The 18,903-nt window shown below is 36.1% G+C and overlaps 1 protein-coding gene across 2 annotated transcripts in view; it reads right to left on the reverse strand.

Moving 5' to 3' along the window:
• LOC149533942 (putative mitochondrial import inner membrane translocase subunit TIM21) overlaps positions 1-18,903 on the reverse strand; it is a 173,383-nt gene that overhangs the window by 45,500 nt on the left and 108,980 nt on the right. The window contains exon 8 of one of the 2 annotated variants that reach the window (XM_089804300.1): positions 10,637-11,622. The exons of the other annotated variant lie outside the window; for it this stretch is intronic. Coding sequence (XP_089660426.1) covers positions 11,596-11,622 — 27 coding nt within the window. The 3' untranslated portion in view covers positions 10,637-11,595. Of the gene's footprint in view, positions 1-10,636; positions 11,623-18,903 lie in introns of those variants that run through there. 2 annotated transcript variants of the gene reach the window in all.

Consider the following 18,903-nt stretch of genomic DNA (forward strand, 5'->3'; position numbering starts at 1 on the left):
ATAAGTTGGGCATCAATTCAAACAAAGCATCATAATGAAACAAAACACTTTTTATTATTATATTTCTCCGTACAACATGGATCGACCCCACAAGCTTGTCATTACAGATTGACAAGTGTCCTTTTATTCTTCTTTCCCACAACTTAAAGCTCATGGGTTGGTCCTTTACTGGATTCCATCATGTCCTTCCTCCTCCGGACGGTTGTTCCCAACAAAATTTCTCAGGATATGTTGTCGACGTTGCTCTCATTTGATCTCCTCCCTTCAATTCCTTTAAGTGAGGGATGCTTGTGCCAACAAACGAGGTAGTTTGTCCAACAGTCTATCTATAGCAGGGCTTACTTTCAGTCTGTCCTACACGGTATCTTCGGTGACTTCTTATCTCACCTCCCTTCATACAAATGTTTTGATGGCAGCCCAAAATAGAATGCGGACTTCTGTGGTCAAAGCATGTTCTCCTTCAAAAGGCTTTGTCACTCGTTCATTGGTTGTAATATTGTCATGAACGGGCATTCCCATCTATCCGTTGTATTCCATTCCCTTTGTTGCTTCCCAGATTCTGTTGGCAACAATGCTAAATGTTTACCGTCACGAGTAAACTGGTTCAATGCATACTATGAACATAATGAAGCATAACACAAAAATAAGAAAACACAATTTTAGGAAACCTTACTGCTCATTTCATTAATATTCATTCAAGTACATCACATGACAATGTTCTAAGGGCTTATGATGATATCTATTCCCATTCAAGAGAATGTACTTATAGTATCCCAAGGGTTGCAACTCAACCATCACGTTCTAACTTCCTTCGGTAACGGACAATTCTTAACACATAATCAATTATTAACTATTCCTGAAAGACTTTGCAATTATAACCGGCAATAATCACTCATCAATCTTATTGTCACTAACACAGCGAGCTCTTATTTTCTTAAGAGTTATAGATTGTTCAAGGAAAAGGAATGATGCAGCCATCCAATTTCAATTTTTTAAAGATGTTATGAAAGAGGTTGGACCTACAAATATTGTGCAAGTAGTCATTGATTTAGCCTGAATGTGTAAGTTAGCTTGATAGTAGAAGGTGCTTACAAGAACATTTTTTGGACCCTATGTTGTATAAATGCATTGAATAACACTTTGAGGTAGGTCTCAAATCTGAAATTATAAGTTTTAAATTTGAAATTTGAAATACCAAGCTGCAAAGTAGATCTCTTATAATTATCTCTAAAATCTTCAATGTTCATCAATCATGATTCATTATTTAACATGTTTTTTATTTGTTCAAATCAGGTGGAGGGCTGCTTTAAGGCACTTTCAAAAATTTACAATGGAGATGATGTTGGTAAACTTTTGGAACAGTGCCTTGACTTTGCCAATCTTCATGGTTCAACCTTTAGTAGACCAGAGGCGAGGACCAATAGAGCCACATTCGCTCAAAGGGACCTTATCGGATGGTGGACATGGCATGATAGAGATGCACCTGAGTTGAGAACTATTTTGATTCGTCTTTTTTACAAGTTGTGAGTTCCTCTATTGTATAGAAGAATTGGTCTACATATAACTTCATCCAACGAGTCAACAAGAACAATCTTATATCTCGATGATTGGAGAAGTTAGTGGTTGTTCACAGTGCATTACGGCCATAGGGTCAGCAAAATGTTTAGTATCATCAAACTCTAGCATTAAGTTCTGATGTTAATCCTAAAGATGCTATGCAAGTTGAGGAGGATGACAAGCCTCAAGGATTTCTTAGGGTTCCATTGGAAGAGGACTCTCATCCTACCACTACTAGTGACTCAGAGGCTGACTTTGATTTTGGTTTTGATTCCTAGAGGACAGCCATATATTTGGCATATCATTATTGATGTTTGTTCTTATGGACATTTGATAATGTAGTTGAACTTCTATGATCTTGTTTACTATTTCGTATTTTAGTTGGAGTTCCCTTTATGTCATTTCATGCATAGAACATGGAGCCTTTGAGCAATTTTTACTATATTTACGCAATATTAATTAAAGTACTTGAATTTTGCTAATTTGCTAATTGTTATGTATTGAGCTTCTAAAATGTCTATGGTGAATGGTTTATCAATGTTATGATATGCATATTTAAATTCTCTCTCTCTCTCTCTCTCTCTCTCTCTATATATATATATATATATATTCCCCTATTTTTTTAATATCCATCCCCTATCGTTCCCTAAAAATTGGCTCTAAATTGTACCCGTAATGGAAACACATCCCCATCCCAAAAATTGCGCAAAGCATAGATATGCACAAGTTGAGAGTATTCAATAGAATTAACAAGAAATTAGAATATTCCTAGCATTTGCAAGCTTCAAAAAATTCAGTCTTTCAAAATTCAAATGGATGTAAAATCAGCCTTTTTGAATAGAAATTTGGAACAGCCTGCACGATTTAGTATTTCAGAAAATCAAGACTATGTAAGCAACTTGAAGGATGTACTGGATGGGTTAAAACAAGCTTCTAGAGCTTAGCATTCTAGACTAGACAAATACTTGCAATAGCGAAATGATAACGAAGGTTTTGCAAAAAGCAACTCTAGGTCAAAAATGATGGTAATAACATGTTAATTATTGTTGTTTACATAGATGATACTATCTTTAGAGGCAATAGTTAGGATATGTGCCAAGAATTTGCAATTACCATGCAGAATAAGTTAGAGATGCCAATGCTTGGTGAGCTGTATTATTTCTTTGGTTTGCAAATATTACAATCAGTTAATGGAACATGTATTTTGCAAACCAAGTATATATTAAGGAAATGTTGAAGAAGTTCAAGGTAGAAGACTACAATCCTGTGAGTACCCCCATGGTTACAAGATACAAGTGATGAAGGACGATGAATGTCCTAAAGCTAATCAAAATTTGTACGGATCAATGATTGCGAGTTTAAATGTAATGGCATAACTACATATCTAGAAATCATGCAAGTAGTATTTTATATGGCCCGATTTTAGGCTACACTATCATCAGTGGAAACTGTGTAGCCGATGGGTTCATGTCGTCGGTAAAGATTTTGTAGCCAATGGGTAGATTAGTATTGTTATGTAGCCGATGGACCCCTTCGAGAAGGTTCGGCGAGAAGTATTTATACTCCGCCGATGGGAAAGTTGGCGCAAGGAGAGCCTCCAATATTCTATTAGAGACATTTGGACACGGATGAAATAGCAGCGGGGCAAAATAAGGTATTCCGAGGATTGGAGGCTTACGGGGACACGGACAAAGGATGGGAGGACACTTCAAAAAGCAGTGGGGCTGAGTACAAGGAAGAGAGTACTTCTACAAAAGTTGGCAGCGAACCAGCAGTTAGCCAATCCACATTTTTCACCCTGCTTCAGTTGCCAATTTCGGCGCACTTGTCCACCTCCATTTCACACATTCCTTCGTTTGGTCAGCATCATGCACCGGTCATTATGACCCCACCGGCAGTGGCAGATGTGGTCCCACGGACAATAGCAGATGTCCCACAGGCAGTGGCAGACGATGTCCCACAGCTGACAAATGTTGCACCGGCGGCCACTACAGAGATTGCTTTTCCAACAGTCACGGCAGATGTTTCACCCGAGGGTATACCTTCCCAGGATTGTACGCCAAACCCTGTTGCACCAGCAAAGCCAAAGTTGGTAGAGTTGCCAGCGCCAGAGCCTAAACCCCAAGTTCATTTGGATGTGATTAATTCAGATGCTGTGGTCACTATTTCATCTTCCTTGTTGACATAGGCACAGTCAGCGGAATCAGCACAACAAAAGGAGAGCATCGAGCCAGCACGAACAGAGAAGCCCGAGAGAATGGAGGTGATGGATAGAGCGAGCGCATTTATGCGGCAGTAGTTCCGACTCATTCCTGCAGAAGGTCGAATCGTCCATTTAGTCCTCGAGGCATGGAGGAGTCTCCCCAGGACCCAAAGCCACATCGAAGCCACAAGAGGTGGCAGTTCCACAATCCGAGGATGCGCCTAGGAAGGAGGCGGCACCAGATGTGGACATGGTTACCGCAAGAGTGGCAGAGACGAGTAGTGATGGGGAGTGGACCGTAGACGATGTGTCGAGGATTATGGATCAAATGAGGATAGATGTAGACACTACCTCAGGGCTATGCGGGTTGCGCTGCAGAAGAGACACAATGTGGCATTGCAGGCTATGACTCGGCGGAGAGAGTGGCATTTGGTCCAAGCTTATATTCGAGGGGTTTTTCGACTATGGCTAGCAGTCGAGACACCGGAGATGTTGGCGGATTGGGCCACAGAGCCTGAGTTGGGGCCGTGCAACACTCCCATGGAGAAGCTGGTGCACGAGATAGTAGGATTGTACAAAGAAGTCTATTATGCTCGCAGGCATGGGGAGGCGAACAGGGCAGCAGACAAGGTCGTAGTGGAGAGGTCTCTAGCAACAAAGAAGGAGGCTAGAGAAAAGGCAGATGCGGATTTGGCCAGCTAGCAAGTAGCATGGGCAGTTGAGCATGCAGCACTTTTACAGGATGAGGAAGCGACTGAGTAGGAATTGCAATTAGCGAAGACCCAGGCTATGGATGCAGCGCTTCTTCTGAAGGAAGCCGTAAAGGTTAACACATGGATTCAGAAGGATTTGAGCATCCGGACGAAGCAAGTCTATGAATTGCGCCGGCAGTAGCATTCTTCGGGATCACAACCTCCTCTCTAGTGTATATTCTTTCTATGTTGTATTTTGGGGTCTCCCATTTTCGTTAGTTTTGAAGTCGCCAAGAGATGACTTTTCTTTTGGGGGGGATCATGTCGTCGGTAGAAACTGTGTAGCCAACGGGTTCATGTCATCGGTAAAGATTTTCTAGCCGACGGGTAGATTAGTATTGTTATGTAGCCAACAGACCCCTTCGGGAAGGTTCGGCAAGAAGTATTTATACTCCATCTGGAATCATTGTAAATCATCATCTGTATGTAATCTCGTGGCATATGTGAATACTAAAAGCAATACTGATGTTCTTGTTCATTGTTTGTGTGCATTAATCCATTGATCTATGCGGTAAACATACACCAGAGGAAACTCATGTAAGTGTAGTAAAGAGGACATTCAAATATCTAAAAGGTACTATAGATTTCAGTTTATGGTATTCAAGCGGTGAGGATTTCCTCCTCACAATGTACACAAATGCAAAGTGGGTCAACAATAGTGATGATAGAAATAGCATCTGGGGAGGTACATTCTTCCTAGAAAAGTATCTTGTTTCATGGTTTAGTAAGAAATAAGAATCAATTTCTTTGTATACAGCTAAAGTTTGACACATTACAGTCGTTTCTTGTTACATATAGCTTCTATGGATGAAGCAAGCGTTGGAAGACAAACAAGTGGAGTTTGATCATCCCATATCTATTTTTTGTGACAATGCAAGTGCAATTAATGCATACAATAATTCATTTATGCACTCCAAGACAAAAAATAATCCAACAAATTATCACTTTTAAAAGAGCAAGTTGCTAACAATCAGATGAAGTTAGAATATGTTGCCACCAAAGAACAAGTTGCCTATATCTTTACCTACCCTCTTTTAAAGGAAACTTTTGAGTACCTGAAAAAGAAGTTGGAGGTGATGTCACACTCATCTTGCCATTAAGGGAGAGTATTGGTTAAGGAGGAGATTATAATTGTCATATTCTTTAGCTCCGTGTGAAAAGTTGCAAAGTTATATCTCCTTTTACATTGATATGTTAATGGGGACGAACGGTGCAAGAGCATCCCATTGCTCCAAGGGCCTCCAAGAGGTCAAATAAGAAAATTTGTATTTTGATGGACCATGAATGTAAATAAGGTCTAAAGGGACCAAATATGATGTAATAAAGTCATTGAAAGCTAATCAGCATCTTAGTAGGGTCATTAAAGTCATAAGTCCTGAAACTTGTCATGTTGCACAACATTGGTATATAAGGTCAAATTGTCAAATTTGGAAGACCGTGATTATAGGGGCAATAGATTGGCCATTGAGGCAAAAGTGGAAAAGTTGCATAAAATGAACAAAAGTTGTCAAGCAACTTTTTGGAGTTGCTTCACAACTTCTTACAACAAGTGATTAAGAGTAGTTTGAGTTAGTTGGTTGGTCTCGGTGATTGGGAATGGTTATAGATACGTTGTAAATGCTCTTACAAAAATATAATGGTTGAGATCCATGAATTTGACTGTAAAGTTCAAGAGTTCTTTGCAAATCTACATGGTTTTCTATAATCGCTCACCGATCACAATCATTTCTCATTTTGAAACTTGTTGAAACCCTCTGGGTAATACCTTGGATTGATGAATCAACTCCATTTTGGCGTATTTGTACAGCATTGAAAAAATTCCATTATTAGATCTTTGAATAGGTTTTGAATCTCTGACTCATATCTCCATTTCTTGCATTCTACAAGCATATGATCTACTTACAACAAAACATTATTCCCTGTTGGCATGCTTCAAACTCTTAATCATAGTCATTAAGGAATTTGATTATGTAGAAAAACAGTAAATTTTGAATAAGCTTGCTGAAAATATGGGTATTGAAATGCTTGTTATTAAAATTGTAAAGCTTTTGATTAAAAAAACTGTGTATAGTTTTATTTGTATCAACGTTTTAGATCACTCTAGTGGCATCCTTTTTCATTCAGTTTGAAGGAAGATATCTCTATTTTGGTGAAACATGTTCAAAAACTCTTTGCTAGGTTAACCAATGGCATTGTTAAAATGTAAAATCTTCTTTTCCATCCAATAAGCTCTTAAACTGTGGGTGATGCTTGTATTTGATAGTCCAATCATTTGCAGAGGACCATGCACCTATTCGCACGTGTATCCAATGAAGAAAGGGACTGGTTCATGTCTCAAACCAGGTATTTGTTGATGTTTTGATAGCTTCAGTCAAATGACAAAACCATAGGAAATATACATATATATATTCTCTAATTTATATATTTATACTAAATAATATTATGATATAATATAAAGAAATTATATATATATGTATATATATATATATATATATATATATAAAATTTATTATTACAATTATAATTGATTCTGTTAATTTTGTAATAATGAATAGGCATGTCCCTTCTTGGTTGATTTTCCATATAAATGGAAGAGACTGTTGCTTTGGAAAACACATACTGAAAAAGGCAATGCTTAGTACATTTTGCAGTGATCCTGAATTCCAACATGGTATCAGAGCTATGCTGCAAATGTGTGAGAGAATAGAAATGATATGGAGAAAAATTCATACAAAGGAGGAAAATAAATTGGACATTCCATAATTTTATTTGATATTGATGGGCAATCATCCACACTGAGCATTGATACTTTTATTGGTAAATGTGTGATTTGTATTGAAACATACAAGTAACACAATCAAGACATGCTGCATCGCATTTGCCATTAACTCACCGAATCCCTAGACAATATACAGTTTGAAAAATTAATTCAATCTCCTGACTAATCATCACTAGGAGAAACTCATAAATTTATAATAGGAGACATTGGTGAAATAGTGGACATCCTCTAAATAAGCAAAGATGTAAGAATCAATGGACAGAGAGTTAGTTGGATTGATGGCATAGTATCACAAGATGGTTGTCTCAGAGATTGAAGCTCAAAGGATTCAAACGCGTGCAAACATGATTGAATAAAATATTTACTTCTAGCATTAATGAATATCAACTTAGGACAAATGGTAGTCAACCATAATATAAGGCAACAATGAACAATTGAACATTCAGTACCAGAAGATATCCTCAATTGCATCTGAGAAAGAACACCAAACGAAATGCAATATGAGGGAAGAAAGGCAAATGAACAAGGAAATTTACAACTCAGACCTTGGACAATTTCGCCAAATAGGACCTCGCCAAATACAAGTAGCGATTATAAGCCCAATTACCATTCCCTAATCATAGTCTAGTCATCAATCATGGTCTATATCATCAATTAAACAAAGGCATCAATATACATGCCAACAGGCTTGATTATCGAAATATTAAGAATAGACAGACTTATAATAATAAGGAGACACAACCATCCAAACAAGCATGACTCTTCAACGATAGAGTACATAAATCTCAAACCCTTCACAGAGGGAAAGGATACAGAACAATATGTCATATGCAACAAATAGATATCTCTTGAATGTGAAGGAGCACTCGAAATGGTAATGTAATAAACATGAAAGGAAAAAATAATAAATGCCATCATGGAGCAAGGGGACATAAAAACAAAATATATATCACTCTATGCTGACCCTTAATAATTATTGACCAAATGAGAGAATTGTCATCAACATAAGAAGGAAGAATTGATTGCTCTAGATTTATAGAGAAGAGTGACAACATCATTCCACTATATCTTCAAATCGATAGTCAAAGGAAATCTGACATTTCATTAGAGGCAACCTTAGAAAAAGAGGGAGCAGACAAAGGATATGGTTCAGTCACCTTTTGATGATCTTGGTTGTATTGATTCAGAGGGAGTAGACCATGATTAAATGGTTTCCCAAGTGATCAAGAAATTGTAGCAATCAAAGGACTATGATTCATGAGTGTTGTTTTATGACCATTTTGCATGGCCCCCTATGTACATCATGAGGAAGTGACGACTTCCAAATGATCATCACTTGTATTTGCAAAAGTTATTGGAAGGTGATGCTCTTACAATAACTTAAATCATGATATACATTTTATATAAATGTTGAAACAGATCATGATAAATTATATCTTGTAAATCAACAACTAAGTGTTAGATGTCATTCACTTCACAATCTATGAGTTGTTTGAAGGTATTTGGTGAATATCATGTGTTGATGTTTAGTAGGCCCTTACTCACAGTACTTGGTGAATATCATATGTTGATATTCAGGAGGCCAATACTCATGATATCAAATGTGATATCAAAATGGTGGAGATCACCAAATCAAAGATACACTTAAAATTGTGTCATTCTTAATATTATCGATGGTGTAATATCTATCCATCTGTTTATCATCCCTAAGAGGAAGTGTTGATGTTTTGATATTTTTGGTCAGATAACAAAACCATTAGGAAATATACATATATATATTCTCATATATATATATATATATATATATATATATATATATATATATATATATATATATATATATATATTACAATTATAATTGTCATTGTGTTAATTTTGTAATAATGAATAGACATGTCCCATGTGGAACATATCTCTTATTGATTGATTTTCCGTATAAATGGAAGAGATTGTTGCATTGGAAAACACATACCAAAAAAGGCAGAGCTTAGTACATTTTGCAGCAATCCTGAATGCAAACAGTATTGACAGAGATGGTCAAGTCTATTTGCATTTTATACAATAAGGAATCTTTTTGAGGGGATCAGTGGATGAATTGAGATGTGTGGGTTGGCTTTGAACATGTCCAAGGGGATAATAAGGAGGGACATTCAATAGGAACTCCTTTTATGGTGGCTGTCTCAGTAGCTGTTCTGACTGTCCTAATGACAGTAAAACTGCAGCTTTGCCTTGAGAATGGTTCAGTGGTGTTTGGGTTGGGTATGAGCATTGTTTTGTGTTGTGGTAAGTGTCTCCAAAAGGATATATGTATGGAAAATCCCTTGGGAAGGGATAGACTTGATTCACAGTGTAAGGGATAATGTATGTTGAATGTTTGAGAGGTTTGGGACAGTCATTGTGGATCTGATTGTATAAGGTATTTTAAGGAGTGGAAAGGGTTATCAGATGTTTGGGAATGTTGTTTGTTGTTGTGAGGGCATAAGGAATGCTCAACAAGTCAAGGGTCTTGTTTGTTCCCAAAACCGCAGATTGGAATCCTACGAGTCTTGCCAACTTGATGCTGAGATATCCAATAGGTTATGGCCAACTTGACATGATTGATCGCTGTGATCCAAATCCCGGCACTTCTGGCTCTGCAAAACCAAGGTGGGTATACCTAATCCTGAACAAAACACTTAAGCCTAGGATGCTTATAGCAGATTAGTTAGAATACAAATGCAACGAAAGTTTTCCAAATGGCAAGAACTATAGAAAACTTCAAATTTGCAAATTATGAATTAAAAATAATGAATATATGAATGTTTTAAATAAAAGTAATTATTATAGATATTGCAACAAATGAAAATATTAATTCTTCAAAGGAAAGATATGAAATAATTACCAACGTACGAATTGTGAATTATGAAAAATATAAAGACCAGTGTCAAAAAGTGATAGAGTCAATATTATAAGTTTAAAACATACAACTTTATAAAATTCTACACACATCAATTATAAACAATTTAGTAATCAAGATGCGACATATCAACTATATGGACACAATTTTAAAATAAGCAACAATGTATTTTAACTGCTGTGGTTCGGAGACAAACCAGACATAGATTTGGAAACAAATAAATATTTCTCAATATCTATGATGTTCAATTTTAAAATGTTATAATTGATCGTGTCCACTTATCTATCATATAAATTATTTATAAAATTAAAATAATAATTATAAAGAACGAAACTATATAATATTTTAACTCTAAAGCTTCATGCAAATAAAATAAATATTTCTTATTGATCATGCCAAAAATAAAATTACATTGGAGACACTCTTTACAGATGATCCATCCAATACAGTTTAACTCCAGAATCGCATATGAATATATTCAATAATCCACAATCCACAAGCTTAGTTCAAATCTTCATTATATCTACCAATGTGAAAATAATATATCAACTGTGCAACACACTTGTGTAAAATTTTAGGAATTGGATATGTATATGAATTGTATCTTCATTTGCTTTCAATCTCCTATTTATAGAGAATGATGGGTCATATGGTTATTTCCAAATGACACACTGCTTCAAAACAAATAAATTAATACTTTTTTACATAGCGTGAGCTTTAATTTATAATTTGGTATTATTCTAAGGGATTAAAGCCAACACTATATGACCATTCTCATATATTCTGAACGGCAATAAAATCACAAGCAATGATATAGGTAGCCTTCAAATCTCTCCAGTTATTTGAATGCATATACGTTGATCAAGATCTGGATTAAGGAACGATCATAACATGCTCACAATATTCCATCCTCCAGGTCCACAAGAAATCCTTTAACCTATAACAAATACAAAATATGCATTATATATAAATCACTAGACAACGATTGGTGAAAAAAAATGCTCCAAAGGCTCTTCTCCAGCAAGCCCGTCCATTATCTAGTCTTCAGCATACATATTGTATCGGGCTCTGAAAATTTCTCCAAAGTCTATCGCTCTTGCTATTCAAGTATTTGTTATGCCTTGTAATACTTCAGACATCTTTGTTGCCGTATTTACCAATGAAGACTTCGGGTGACTGGGTCTACTCTTAGTGCACATGAAAACTTTTATCATTGGGAGCTATCACCGTTCAAAGCTAGTTATGTATATGTAATTAACGTTGCTACTTATGTATATTTTCCTCTAAACACAAACGCTCATCTTTATTTATGTTAATATCACTGCAGGGACTAATTGCCATGTTCCAGATAGATATCAAGCATCCGGTGAAGACTTTTTCTCCTCTCACGAGTGCATCATTCATGGTGCTAAAAGTAGTACCCATGCTTCAGTGCCTGCAAACAGAGAAAGAAGAGTTAGATGTAAAGATAAATGATTTGAATTCCTTGCGAGACCTCCAGTTTTGCTTTTACTGTAGATAGCGATACCAAAATCATTTTGAGAAGCAAGTAGGTATTGCCGTTACTGCTTCATAAACTGATGTATAATATATCCAAAGCTTTCCAGTCATTTCAACACTCTTGTGGTGATAAAAAAAAAAACTGGAAGTGTCTTCAGTACTCATAATCTTTCCTTCAGTTTGTATAATACCAGTGCCATTCTAAGGTACATCAAGAAGTATCCCTGTTTACTTCATTGGACTATATAATTCGTGTATTTTTCATTAGAACAACAAAGCATGTTGCTTTGCCTTTAGATGCCATTGCCATATCCAGTGCTAGCTTTTCATTCTGGATGATGCCTCAACCTTTGCACTGTGCTGAAAAGAACAGACTTATAGTTGAATCTGTACAGATCATATTACAGTCACCATCATATATTCCTCTGGATAAAGGAAGCACTTATTCTCAATGTGCTTTAGCATCTTAACGTGAATCAATGACAAGGGTTCGTCAAATCTCCAACATTATTGTTTAAATGGAGACCCTAATTTTGTGAAGATTTGGGTTCCATCAGGTCTGATCAGGGATCTTGGGATCAAGTAGGAAAGGCTAGGAGCCTTAAGGGCTATGGAGTTACCAAGAGGGGTATGTGTAGATAGTTTTTAACAAAGATTGTACAATGGCATTCAGTTGAGTCAAAAGACAAGTTTGAATGTGTTGCGAGACTTGAAAGGGTTTAGAGAAGCCTCATAAGATGAAAGGTGTTGATAAATTTGAAGAAAGGGAGACTCTAACAAATAAGTTGGGGAGGTACTCCTGATAGGTGGGATTGGTGTTTATGTGGATGCTCTGCATCATAGATGAATCAGAGCAAGGGAGTAGGTCTATTGTGAAGGGAAGAAGTTGAAGGTTGGGTAAAGGAGATTCAAGATGCCTCCTAAAGGTACAAGTACTGCTAGGAAGACAAGAATTGAAGGAGAAAAATGCAAGATTGCAAGAGTATTACAATACACTATTGGCAAGGCTTGAAACCTTGGAGTGTAATCCAAGAAGGGCTGGAGAAGTTGGAGATGTGAGCAGTGATGAACCAGATGAGGAAGAGGAAGAGGTCCAAGCGGCAGAGGAAGCATTACCAGTAGATCCTGAAGAGAAAAGGACAATCAGACTTCTCAAGGCAGTTAAACAGGCAATCATAAGGTGAGGGGAGATATACCCATGCATGATGGCAATCTAAAAGGGGAAGAGCTATTGGATTGGATAGCAGCAACAGATACATATTTTGAGGGTGAAGAGATACTTGATGATCAAAGGATCATATTGACAAAGAAAAAGCTAAAGGGGCATGCACTTCTATTGGTGGGACCATGAAGAAGCAGATAGAAGAAAGAGAAGGAAGGCCAAGATCACTTCTTGGGATCGGATGGTAGCCAAATTAAAAGGTAATTTTCTTCCTAAAGACAATCAAGTTCAGATGTATACAAAATTTCAAGGATAAGGCAAAAGGAATGAGATGTTAAAACCTACACTGATGAATTCTACAAACTAAGTATAAGGTCAGGTAGGGAGGAAGATGAAGTTGCTAAGGTTGCTAGGTATCTAGGAGGCTTAAGATTTAACATAGAAGATTTACTTTTGTGCATTTTTTGCATCTTTTCCACTTTTTGCCTCTATGGCCTGCCCTCATTGGATTGCATTCCATATCTTTACATCATTTATGACTAAAAATGCTCAAATATACTCATGGTCTTCCAAATTTGACCATTTCATTTTATGCTCAAATATACTTATGGTCTTCCAAATAAGATTTTATGCAGATTTCATAAGGTTTTGATGAACAGATTTGGACTCCCAAGATATTTTAGAAATCTTCTACTTTAAGCAATTAGAAAAACCCTTTAGAAGTTTATATTCTCGAAGAGTTTTGTGGATGTTTATGAATAAAAAAGGAGAGCACAGATTAACAAGATCATGTTCTAGTTATTAAAGAAAGTAAAATTTAAGAAGAAGATTTTTTACTTTTTGTGATTGAGGAAAGTGCAGTTTAAGAAGATTATTTGTTTTTTTTTCGTGATTTATAATCAGAGATAAAGTGTGATTGAAAATGTGAAGTGGGTCAATGGGCTCTTGGTGTACTAGCGAAGAATGAGCCTACCAAGGATCAAGTTTTGTTAAGTGCAAAGCTCTGAACTCAAAATAAGGGATGAGGTGGGGATTGTTCCGCGGGCAAATTCGGCAGAATGGAAATTGAAATGAACTTAATGAGCCCACCAGATATAAAGTTTTTCAAAGTGTAAAGCTCTGACATCAAAATAAGGGATGAGCTCAAGTTCGTGCCCCGGGTAAATTTGAAGGAATGGGTACCCTTCAATCCTTGGCTCGTAGCCAAAGAGGTTTAAGCCTAAGGCTCCTGCTCACTTGCAAGGGTTTCAGTAATCTTATTTATTTGGGGGGAGGTGGGGTGGGGGAAAGTGTGGGGAAAGGGGGAATCTATACACAGATCATTTTTTGTTCTATTATATTTCACTTGAGCTTTGTTATCTATTAAATAGATGACATGACATTGTTTCCATGGTTTTGTCTATGGTGATAGCTTTCGTTTATTGTGAATATAGATTCAAGCAGCATCTGTACGGGGATTGTTTTAATTTATCTCTTTTTGTAAAAAATTTACAAACCCTGCTCATTTTTCTCAGCAATATCATTGACAGCACAAAATATTTTATGCAGAACCTTGAGGTAAGTCAATTGGTATGGTTTGAATGATTTTATTTGTAGGAAATCTATATGCGGACAGATCATTTTCGCAGTTTTTTATTTCATTTGAAAACAATTCTATTGTTATCTGTTACATAAATTGCATTGGTTCTTTGGTTTTTATCTAGGTAATATTTTTTAGATCTGTGTTTCATTTATGTTGAGTCAATTGAGGCAGCAATAGTTTAGGAGATTGGTTTTGGTTCATCTCATTTTTCGTAAAAACTCTTCTTTGGTAAGGTTTCATAATGTTTTTCCTGCAAACTGTACCCTTCTTTTCTCAGCAGCATCATTTAAGCCTGAGGCAACTTGTGCAGAGTCTTGAGATAAGTCACTTGCCATGGTTTAGGTATTTGCTGTTGGGGAATCTGTACATAGCCAGATCAATTTTTGTTGTGTTCTATTTCATTGGAAAATTGTTCTTTTGTTATCTGTTAAATAAATGGTAATGGTCCTATGGTTTTATCTATGGCTGCTTTTATATATGGGTTCCAAATGTTGAAGATGATAGCTGCGATAGAGATCTTTATCTCAGGAAATATGGACGCTATTACCGTTATTGTCATCTTCAGCTGAAAAGGTCACTTAAGTTTAATTTGTAATATTCAATGTAAATATTATGTGTCATTCACATGCATTGAGGCATGAATATCCATAGGGTTATAATTAATTATAGGAGTTATGGGAATCTCAAGAGACCTTCGGTTATAATGTGAAGAGTCTCTCCTATTGTTATATATTTGCATCAAGCAAGGGATATTGCACACTCGAATATTTTATTATCAATAAAGATATATTGATGTTGTGTGGCTGGGTTTTTCCCTTCATTCTCGAAGGGTTTTCCTAGGATATTTCTAGTGTTTATTGGTTCAGTTTTGCTCCTGCTTATTGCTGTTTGTCACCATTGATTTCTAGGCTAAAACTTAACATCGTATCATACCCAGGTTAGATAACAACGTATAAGAAGGTTTTCTTGATCAGACTGTGTGTATACGATGTTGCTTATATTCACTATTTTTTCTATGGTTTCATATAGTTATGGTAAATGAACTGGTTCACGTCTCGGTTGTGATTTGATTTATTTCAGTATCTTCAGAGCTTGTTTATGGCTCAAGACTTTTTCTAACGTGTTAATCTTGTACCTCTGTATCTTGCTATTTCTCGATGTCTCTCAATTTGGGTATTATTTATTATAATTTATTGATCAATGTTTATGTGTAATTGTATCGTATTGATGCTATGTCGAGGATCATCTATTTTCTCCGTCTCTTTGTGTTTCTATGGAAGTGTTGACTCTCAAGCTATGTATGTATTGTATATTCTATGGTGATCTTTGCTATACTCATTTTGCCAATCGAAGAGCGAAGGCCTCTATTTTTTCATGGTCTCTTGGTTTCATGGTCTAATTATGAGTCAATGATCACTAGAGTCTTGTTTTTTATGTTTATCTTCGTGTGTCTCAAAGTTCTATTGCTTGGGCATATTGTCCCCGACATTGGATGTGTAAATGATGCCACATAACCAAAATCTTCCTCCTTATCTATCGTGAGCGGTGTACGCTTCCAGTCAAAGAGCCTTATGATAATTTTTTGTTATCCACCATACAATATTCAACGGCATGGTTGGTTTTTCATCTATTTATTTTTAGTGGAGATTTCTAAGTTATTGCAATGTCACATCTTGCCAGTGACCGTTGGTGAGCTTGTTTGGCTATGATCTTCGTTTCTTTTTTCATTTTCTTCTTTGATTTTCGTCTTGCGTTCTTCTTTGTCAATGGCATCGAGCGGCTCTAGCAATAACATTTCTTTCCTCTCACCATCAAGCTCATATTTTCTTCCTTCTCTTGGTAACTATGGTCCATTGGTATTCATTGTATTCTGTGATTTGTTTTCTTTCAGGAGTTGGACATTTTTGCATCGTGCCTCTTTCCCTGCGTACAGTGGCCTCGATTTAAAAGTCCACATGGCTCATGCATAGATGTGGCATAATCTTAGCATCATAACTCTCGACGATTCTTGGGAAGATATAAGGCAGCTTGGAAGGACTTTTGGAGGAAACTAATACAGTTCTGCGGATATTGGCGCACCTTGGAAGACATATGCATGGCATAAGCCAAAGCGACTATTAGATTGGAGGACTGTGTATGCAAATGTGTGGGACGTCACCATCACACATTGACAACTTCGACGTCAACTATGAAGTTGGTCTTGGAGCTCTTTGAAACAGTTATAGATTGATGCAGCTCTTTGAAACTATGAAGTTGGTCTTGGAGGACGATTGCAAATTAGGTAAATTGCACTGATAAGTTGATTAAATCAACACACAAGGCAGTGGCATCTTTGGGTCGAGGTGGGCATCTACGTCAAGTAACATCGTTAACACACATAGCGGATGCAACTCAAACATAAGCATAGCCTCCAAGATATGGGTTATTGAACTGATGCAATATCAATAAGGAGAGCAGCCTTGCATTCCAGAAGGTGTCATTTGTCTTCAGTATTGAGGATTCTTATGTGTCGTCTTTGAACTCATCAATCAGATTTTATTAGATATTAGCAGTGTTTTGTCTTCACAATTTAGAAGTTGTGTTGATGATGGATTATTATCGAAGGATCGAAGGGCAAATATGGAGAGATTATGGTCTCAACCCATGTGAAATATATAAGTATTCTATAGTGTTTATTTTTAGAATTTTATCTCTATATATCTCTTTATGATAGATCAATTTAATCTCTATTGGTTGTAGGATGCAACAAGAATCATGCGATGGAGATGTGGTTTACTGAATTGAATTAGAGATACATTATTTCATTCAAATATGAAGTTCAAAAAGAGCTTTTGCTTCAGAGGGAGGCTTCATAATTAAGAGGGAGTGCTCATGGAATCCCCTTCATTTTCATATATGCTTTTAATGCTCGCAATACTTGTAGAATTTGAGACTTAAATGGAACTAAGTCTTGCTTTGTTATGTCTATTTCTATTCATGTGAAATCAACAATAAGATTGTAAGAATCAGCTATGATAACTCTTTCACTATGCGATAGTGAACATCATGTTGAGAGAGTCTATGATGTCATCACGTTGAGAGATTCCGTGATGGGAGTTGGATGTTATGTTGAGAAATTCCATGACAATTCACATTGAGAGAGTCTGTGAATAAAGGCTTAGCTGCGAGTCTTGCAAATCTTTTCATGTTGAGTGATTCCATGAATATGAGTAATTCTTACAGGTTTTCATGTTGAGTGATTCCATGAATATGAGTATTTGTTACAGGTTTTCATGTTGAGTGATTCCATGAATAAAGAGCACTTGTTACAGGTTTTCATGTTAAGTGATTCCATTAATAGGAGAAATTGTCACAGGTTTTTCGTGAATCTTATAGGATATATGGGATGAGATCTTATCATTGACATTTTGGTTGTAGTCTTGTATGATTGTTCAACTAAAGATCTCTCTTTGGCTAAGAGGGAGTGTTGAAGATGGTAGCTGCGATAGAGATCATCATCTCTGGAAATATGGACATTATTAACGTTATTGTCATCTTCAGCTGAAAAGGTCACTTAAGTTCAATTTGTAATATTAAATGTAAATATTATGTGTCATTCACATGCATTGAGGCATGAATATCTGAAGAGTTATAATTAATTATAGGAGTTATGGGAATCTCAAGACACCTTCGGTTATAATGTGAAGTCTCTCTTATTGTTACATATTTGCATCAAGCAAAGGATATTGCAGACTTGAACATTTCATTATCAATTAAGATATATTTTTGTAGTGTGGCTGGGTTTTTCCCTTCATTTTCAAAGGGTTTTCCTAGGATATTTTGGTGTTTATTGGTTCAGTTTTTGCTCCTTATTGTTGTTTATCACCATTGATTTCTAAGCTAAAACTTAACACCAAACTATTAAGTTGAGATGTCATTGTGATTCTATTTTCTAATTTTAAAGCATAAAAATTGCGCGTTCATCTATAATCTAGTTTTTCTAGCCTAAAATGAGCCCCACCTTTGTATTTCACAAAACCATTCCTCTAGAACATGATGATACATTCTTATTAACCTCTCTGAGGACCTTAGATATTCATAAAGATAACACATTCATTTAGCTATGGACTTCAACTTTTTTCTTATTTAAAAAATTGTTTATATTGCCTATGGATTTCATTCGGCAACCCGTAGAAGATGAATTAGTGATGTTTCAATATTATCCAACAAAGGACCATATACTAGACATTCTTCCCAAGTCCTTGAGTCCTGAAAGAATTATGAAGTCCAAGATGAACTTGGCATAGTTAGTAGATTGACCATAAAGGGTAGGTATTAAAGCAATATTTCAATATAAGTTTATAATGGTCAATTAAGTAGTTGGATAAATTTAGGAATACTCTAGATTATTTTAGTTGTCATCCACTTTCTTTGTGTTGATCTTATCAGATAAATCACTTATAAATCTCATTAAGATATTTTCCCACCTTTGT

Source organism: Cupressus sempervirens, chromosome 10 (genome assembly GCF_028749045.1).
Source record: "Cupressus sempervirens isolate cs-2001-9-10 chromosome 10, ASM2874904v1, whole genome shotgun sequence".
Classification (NCBI taxonomy): Eukaryota; Viridiplantae; Streptophyta; class Pinopsida; order Cupressales; family Cupressaceae; genus Cupressus; species Cupressus sempervirens.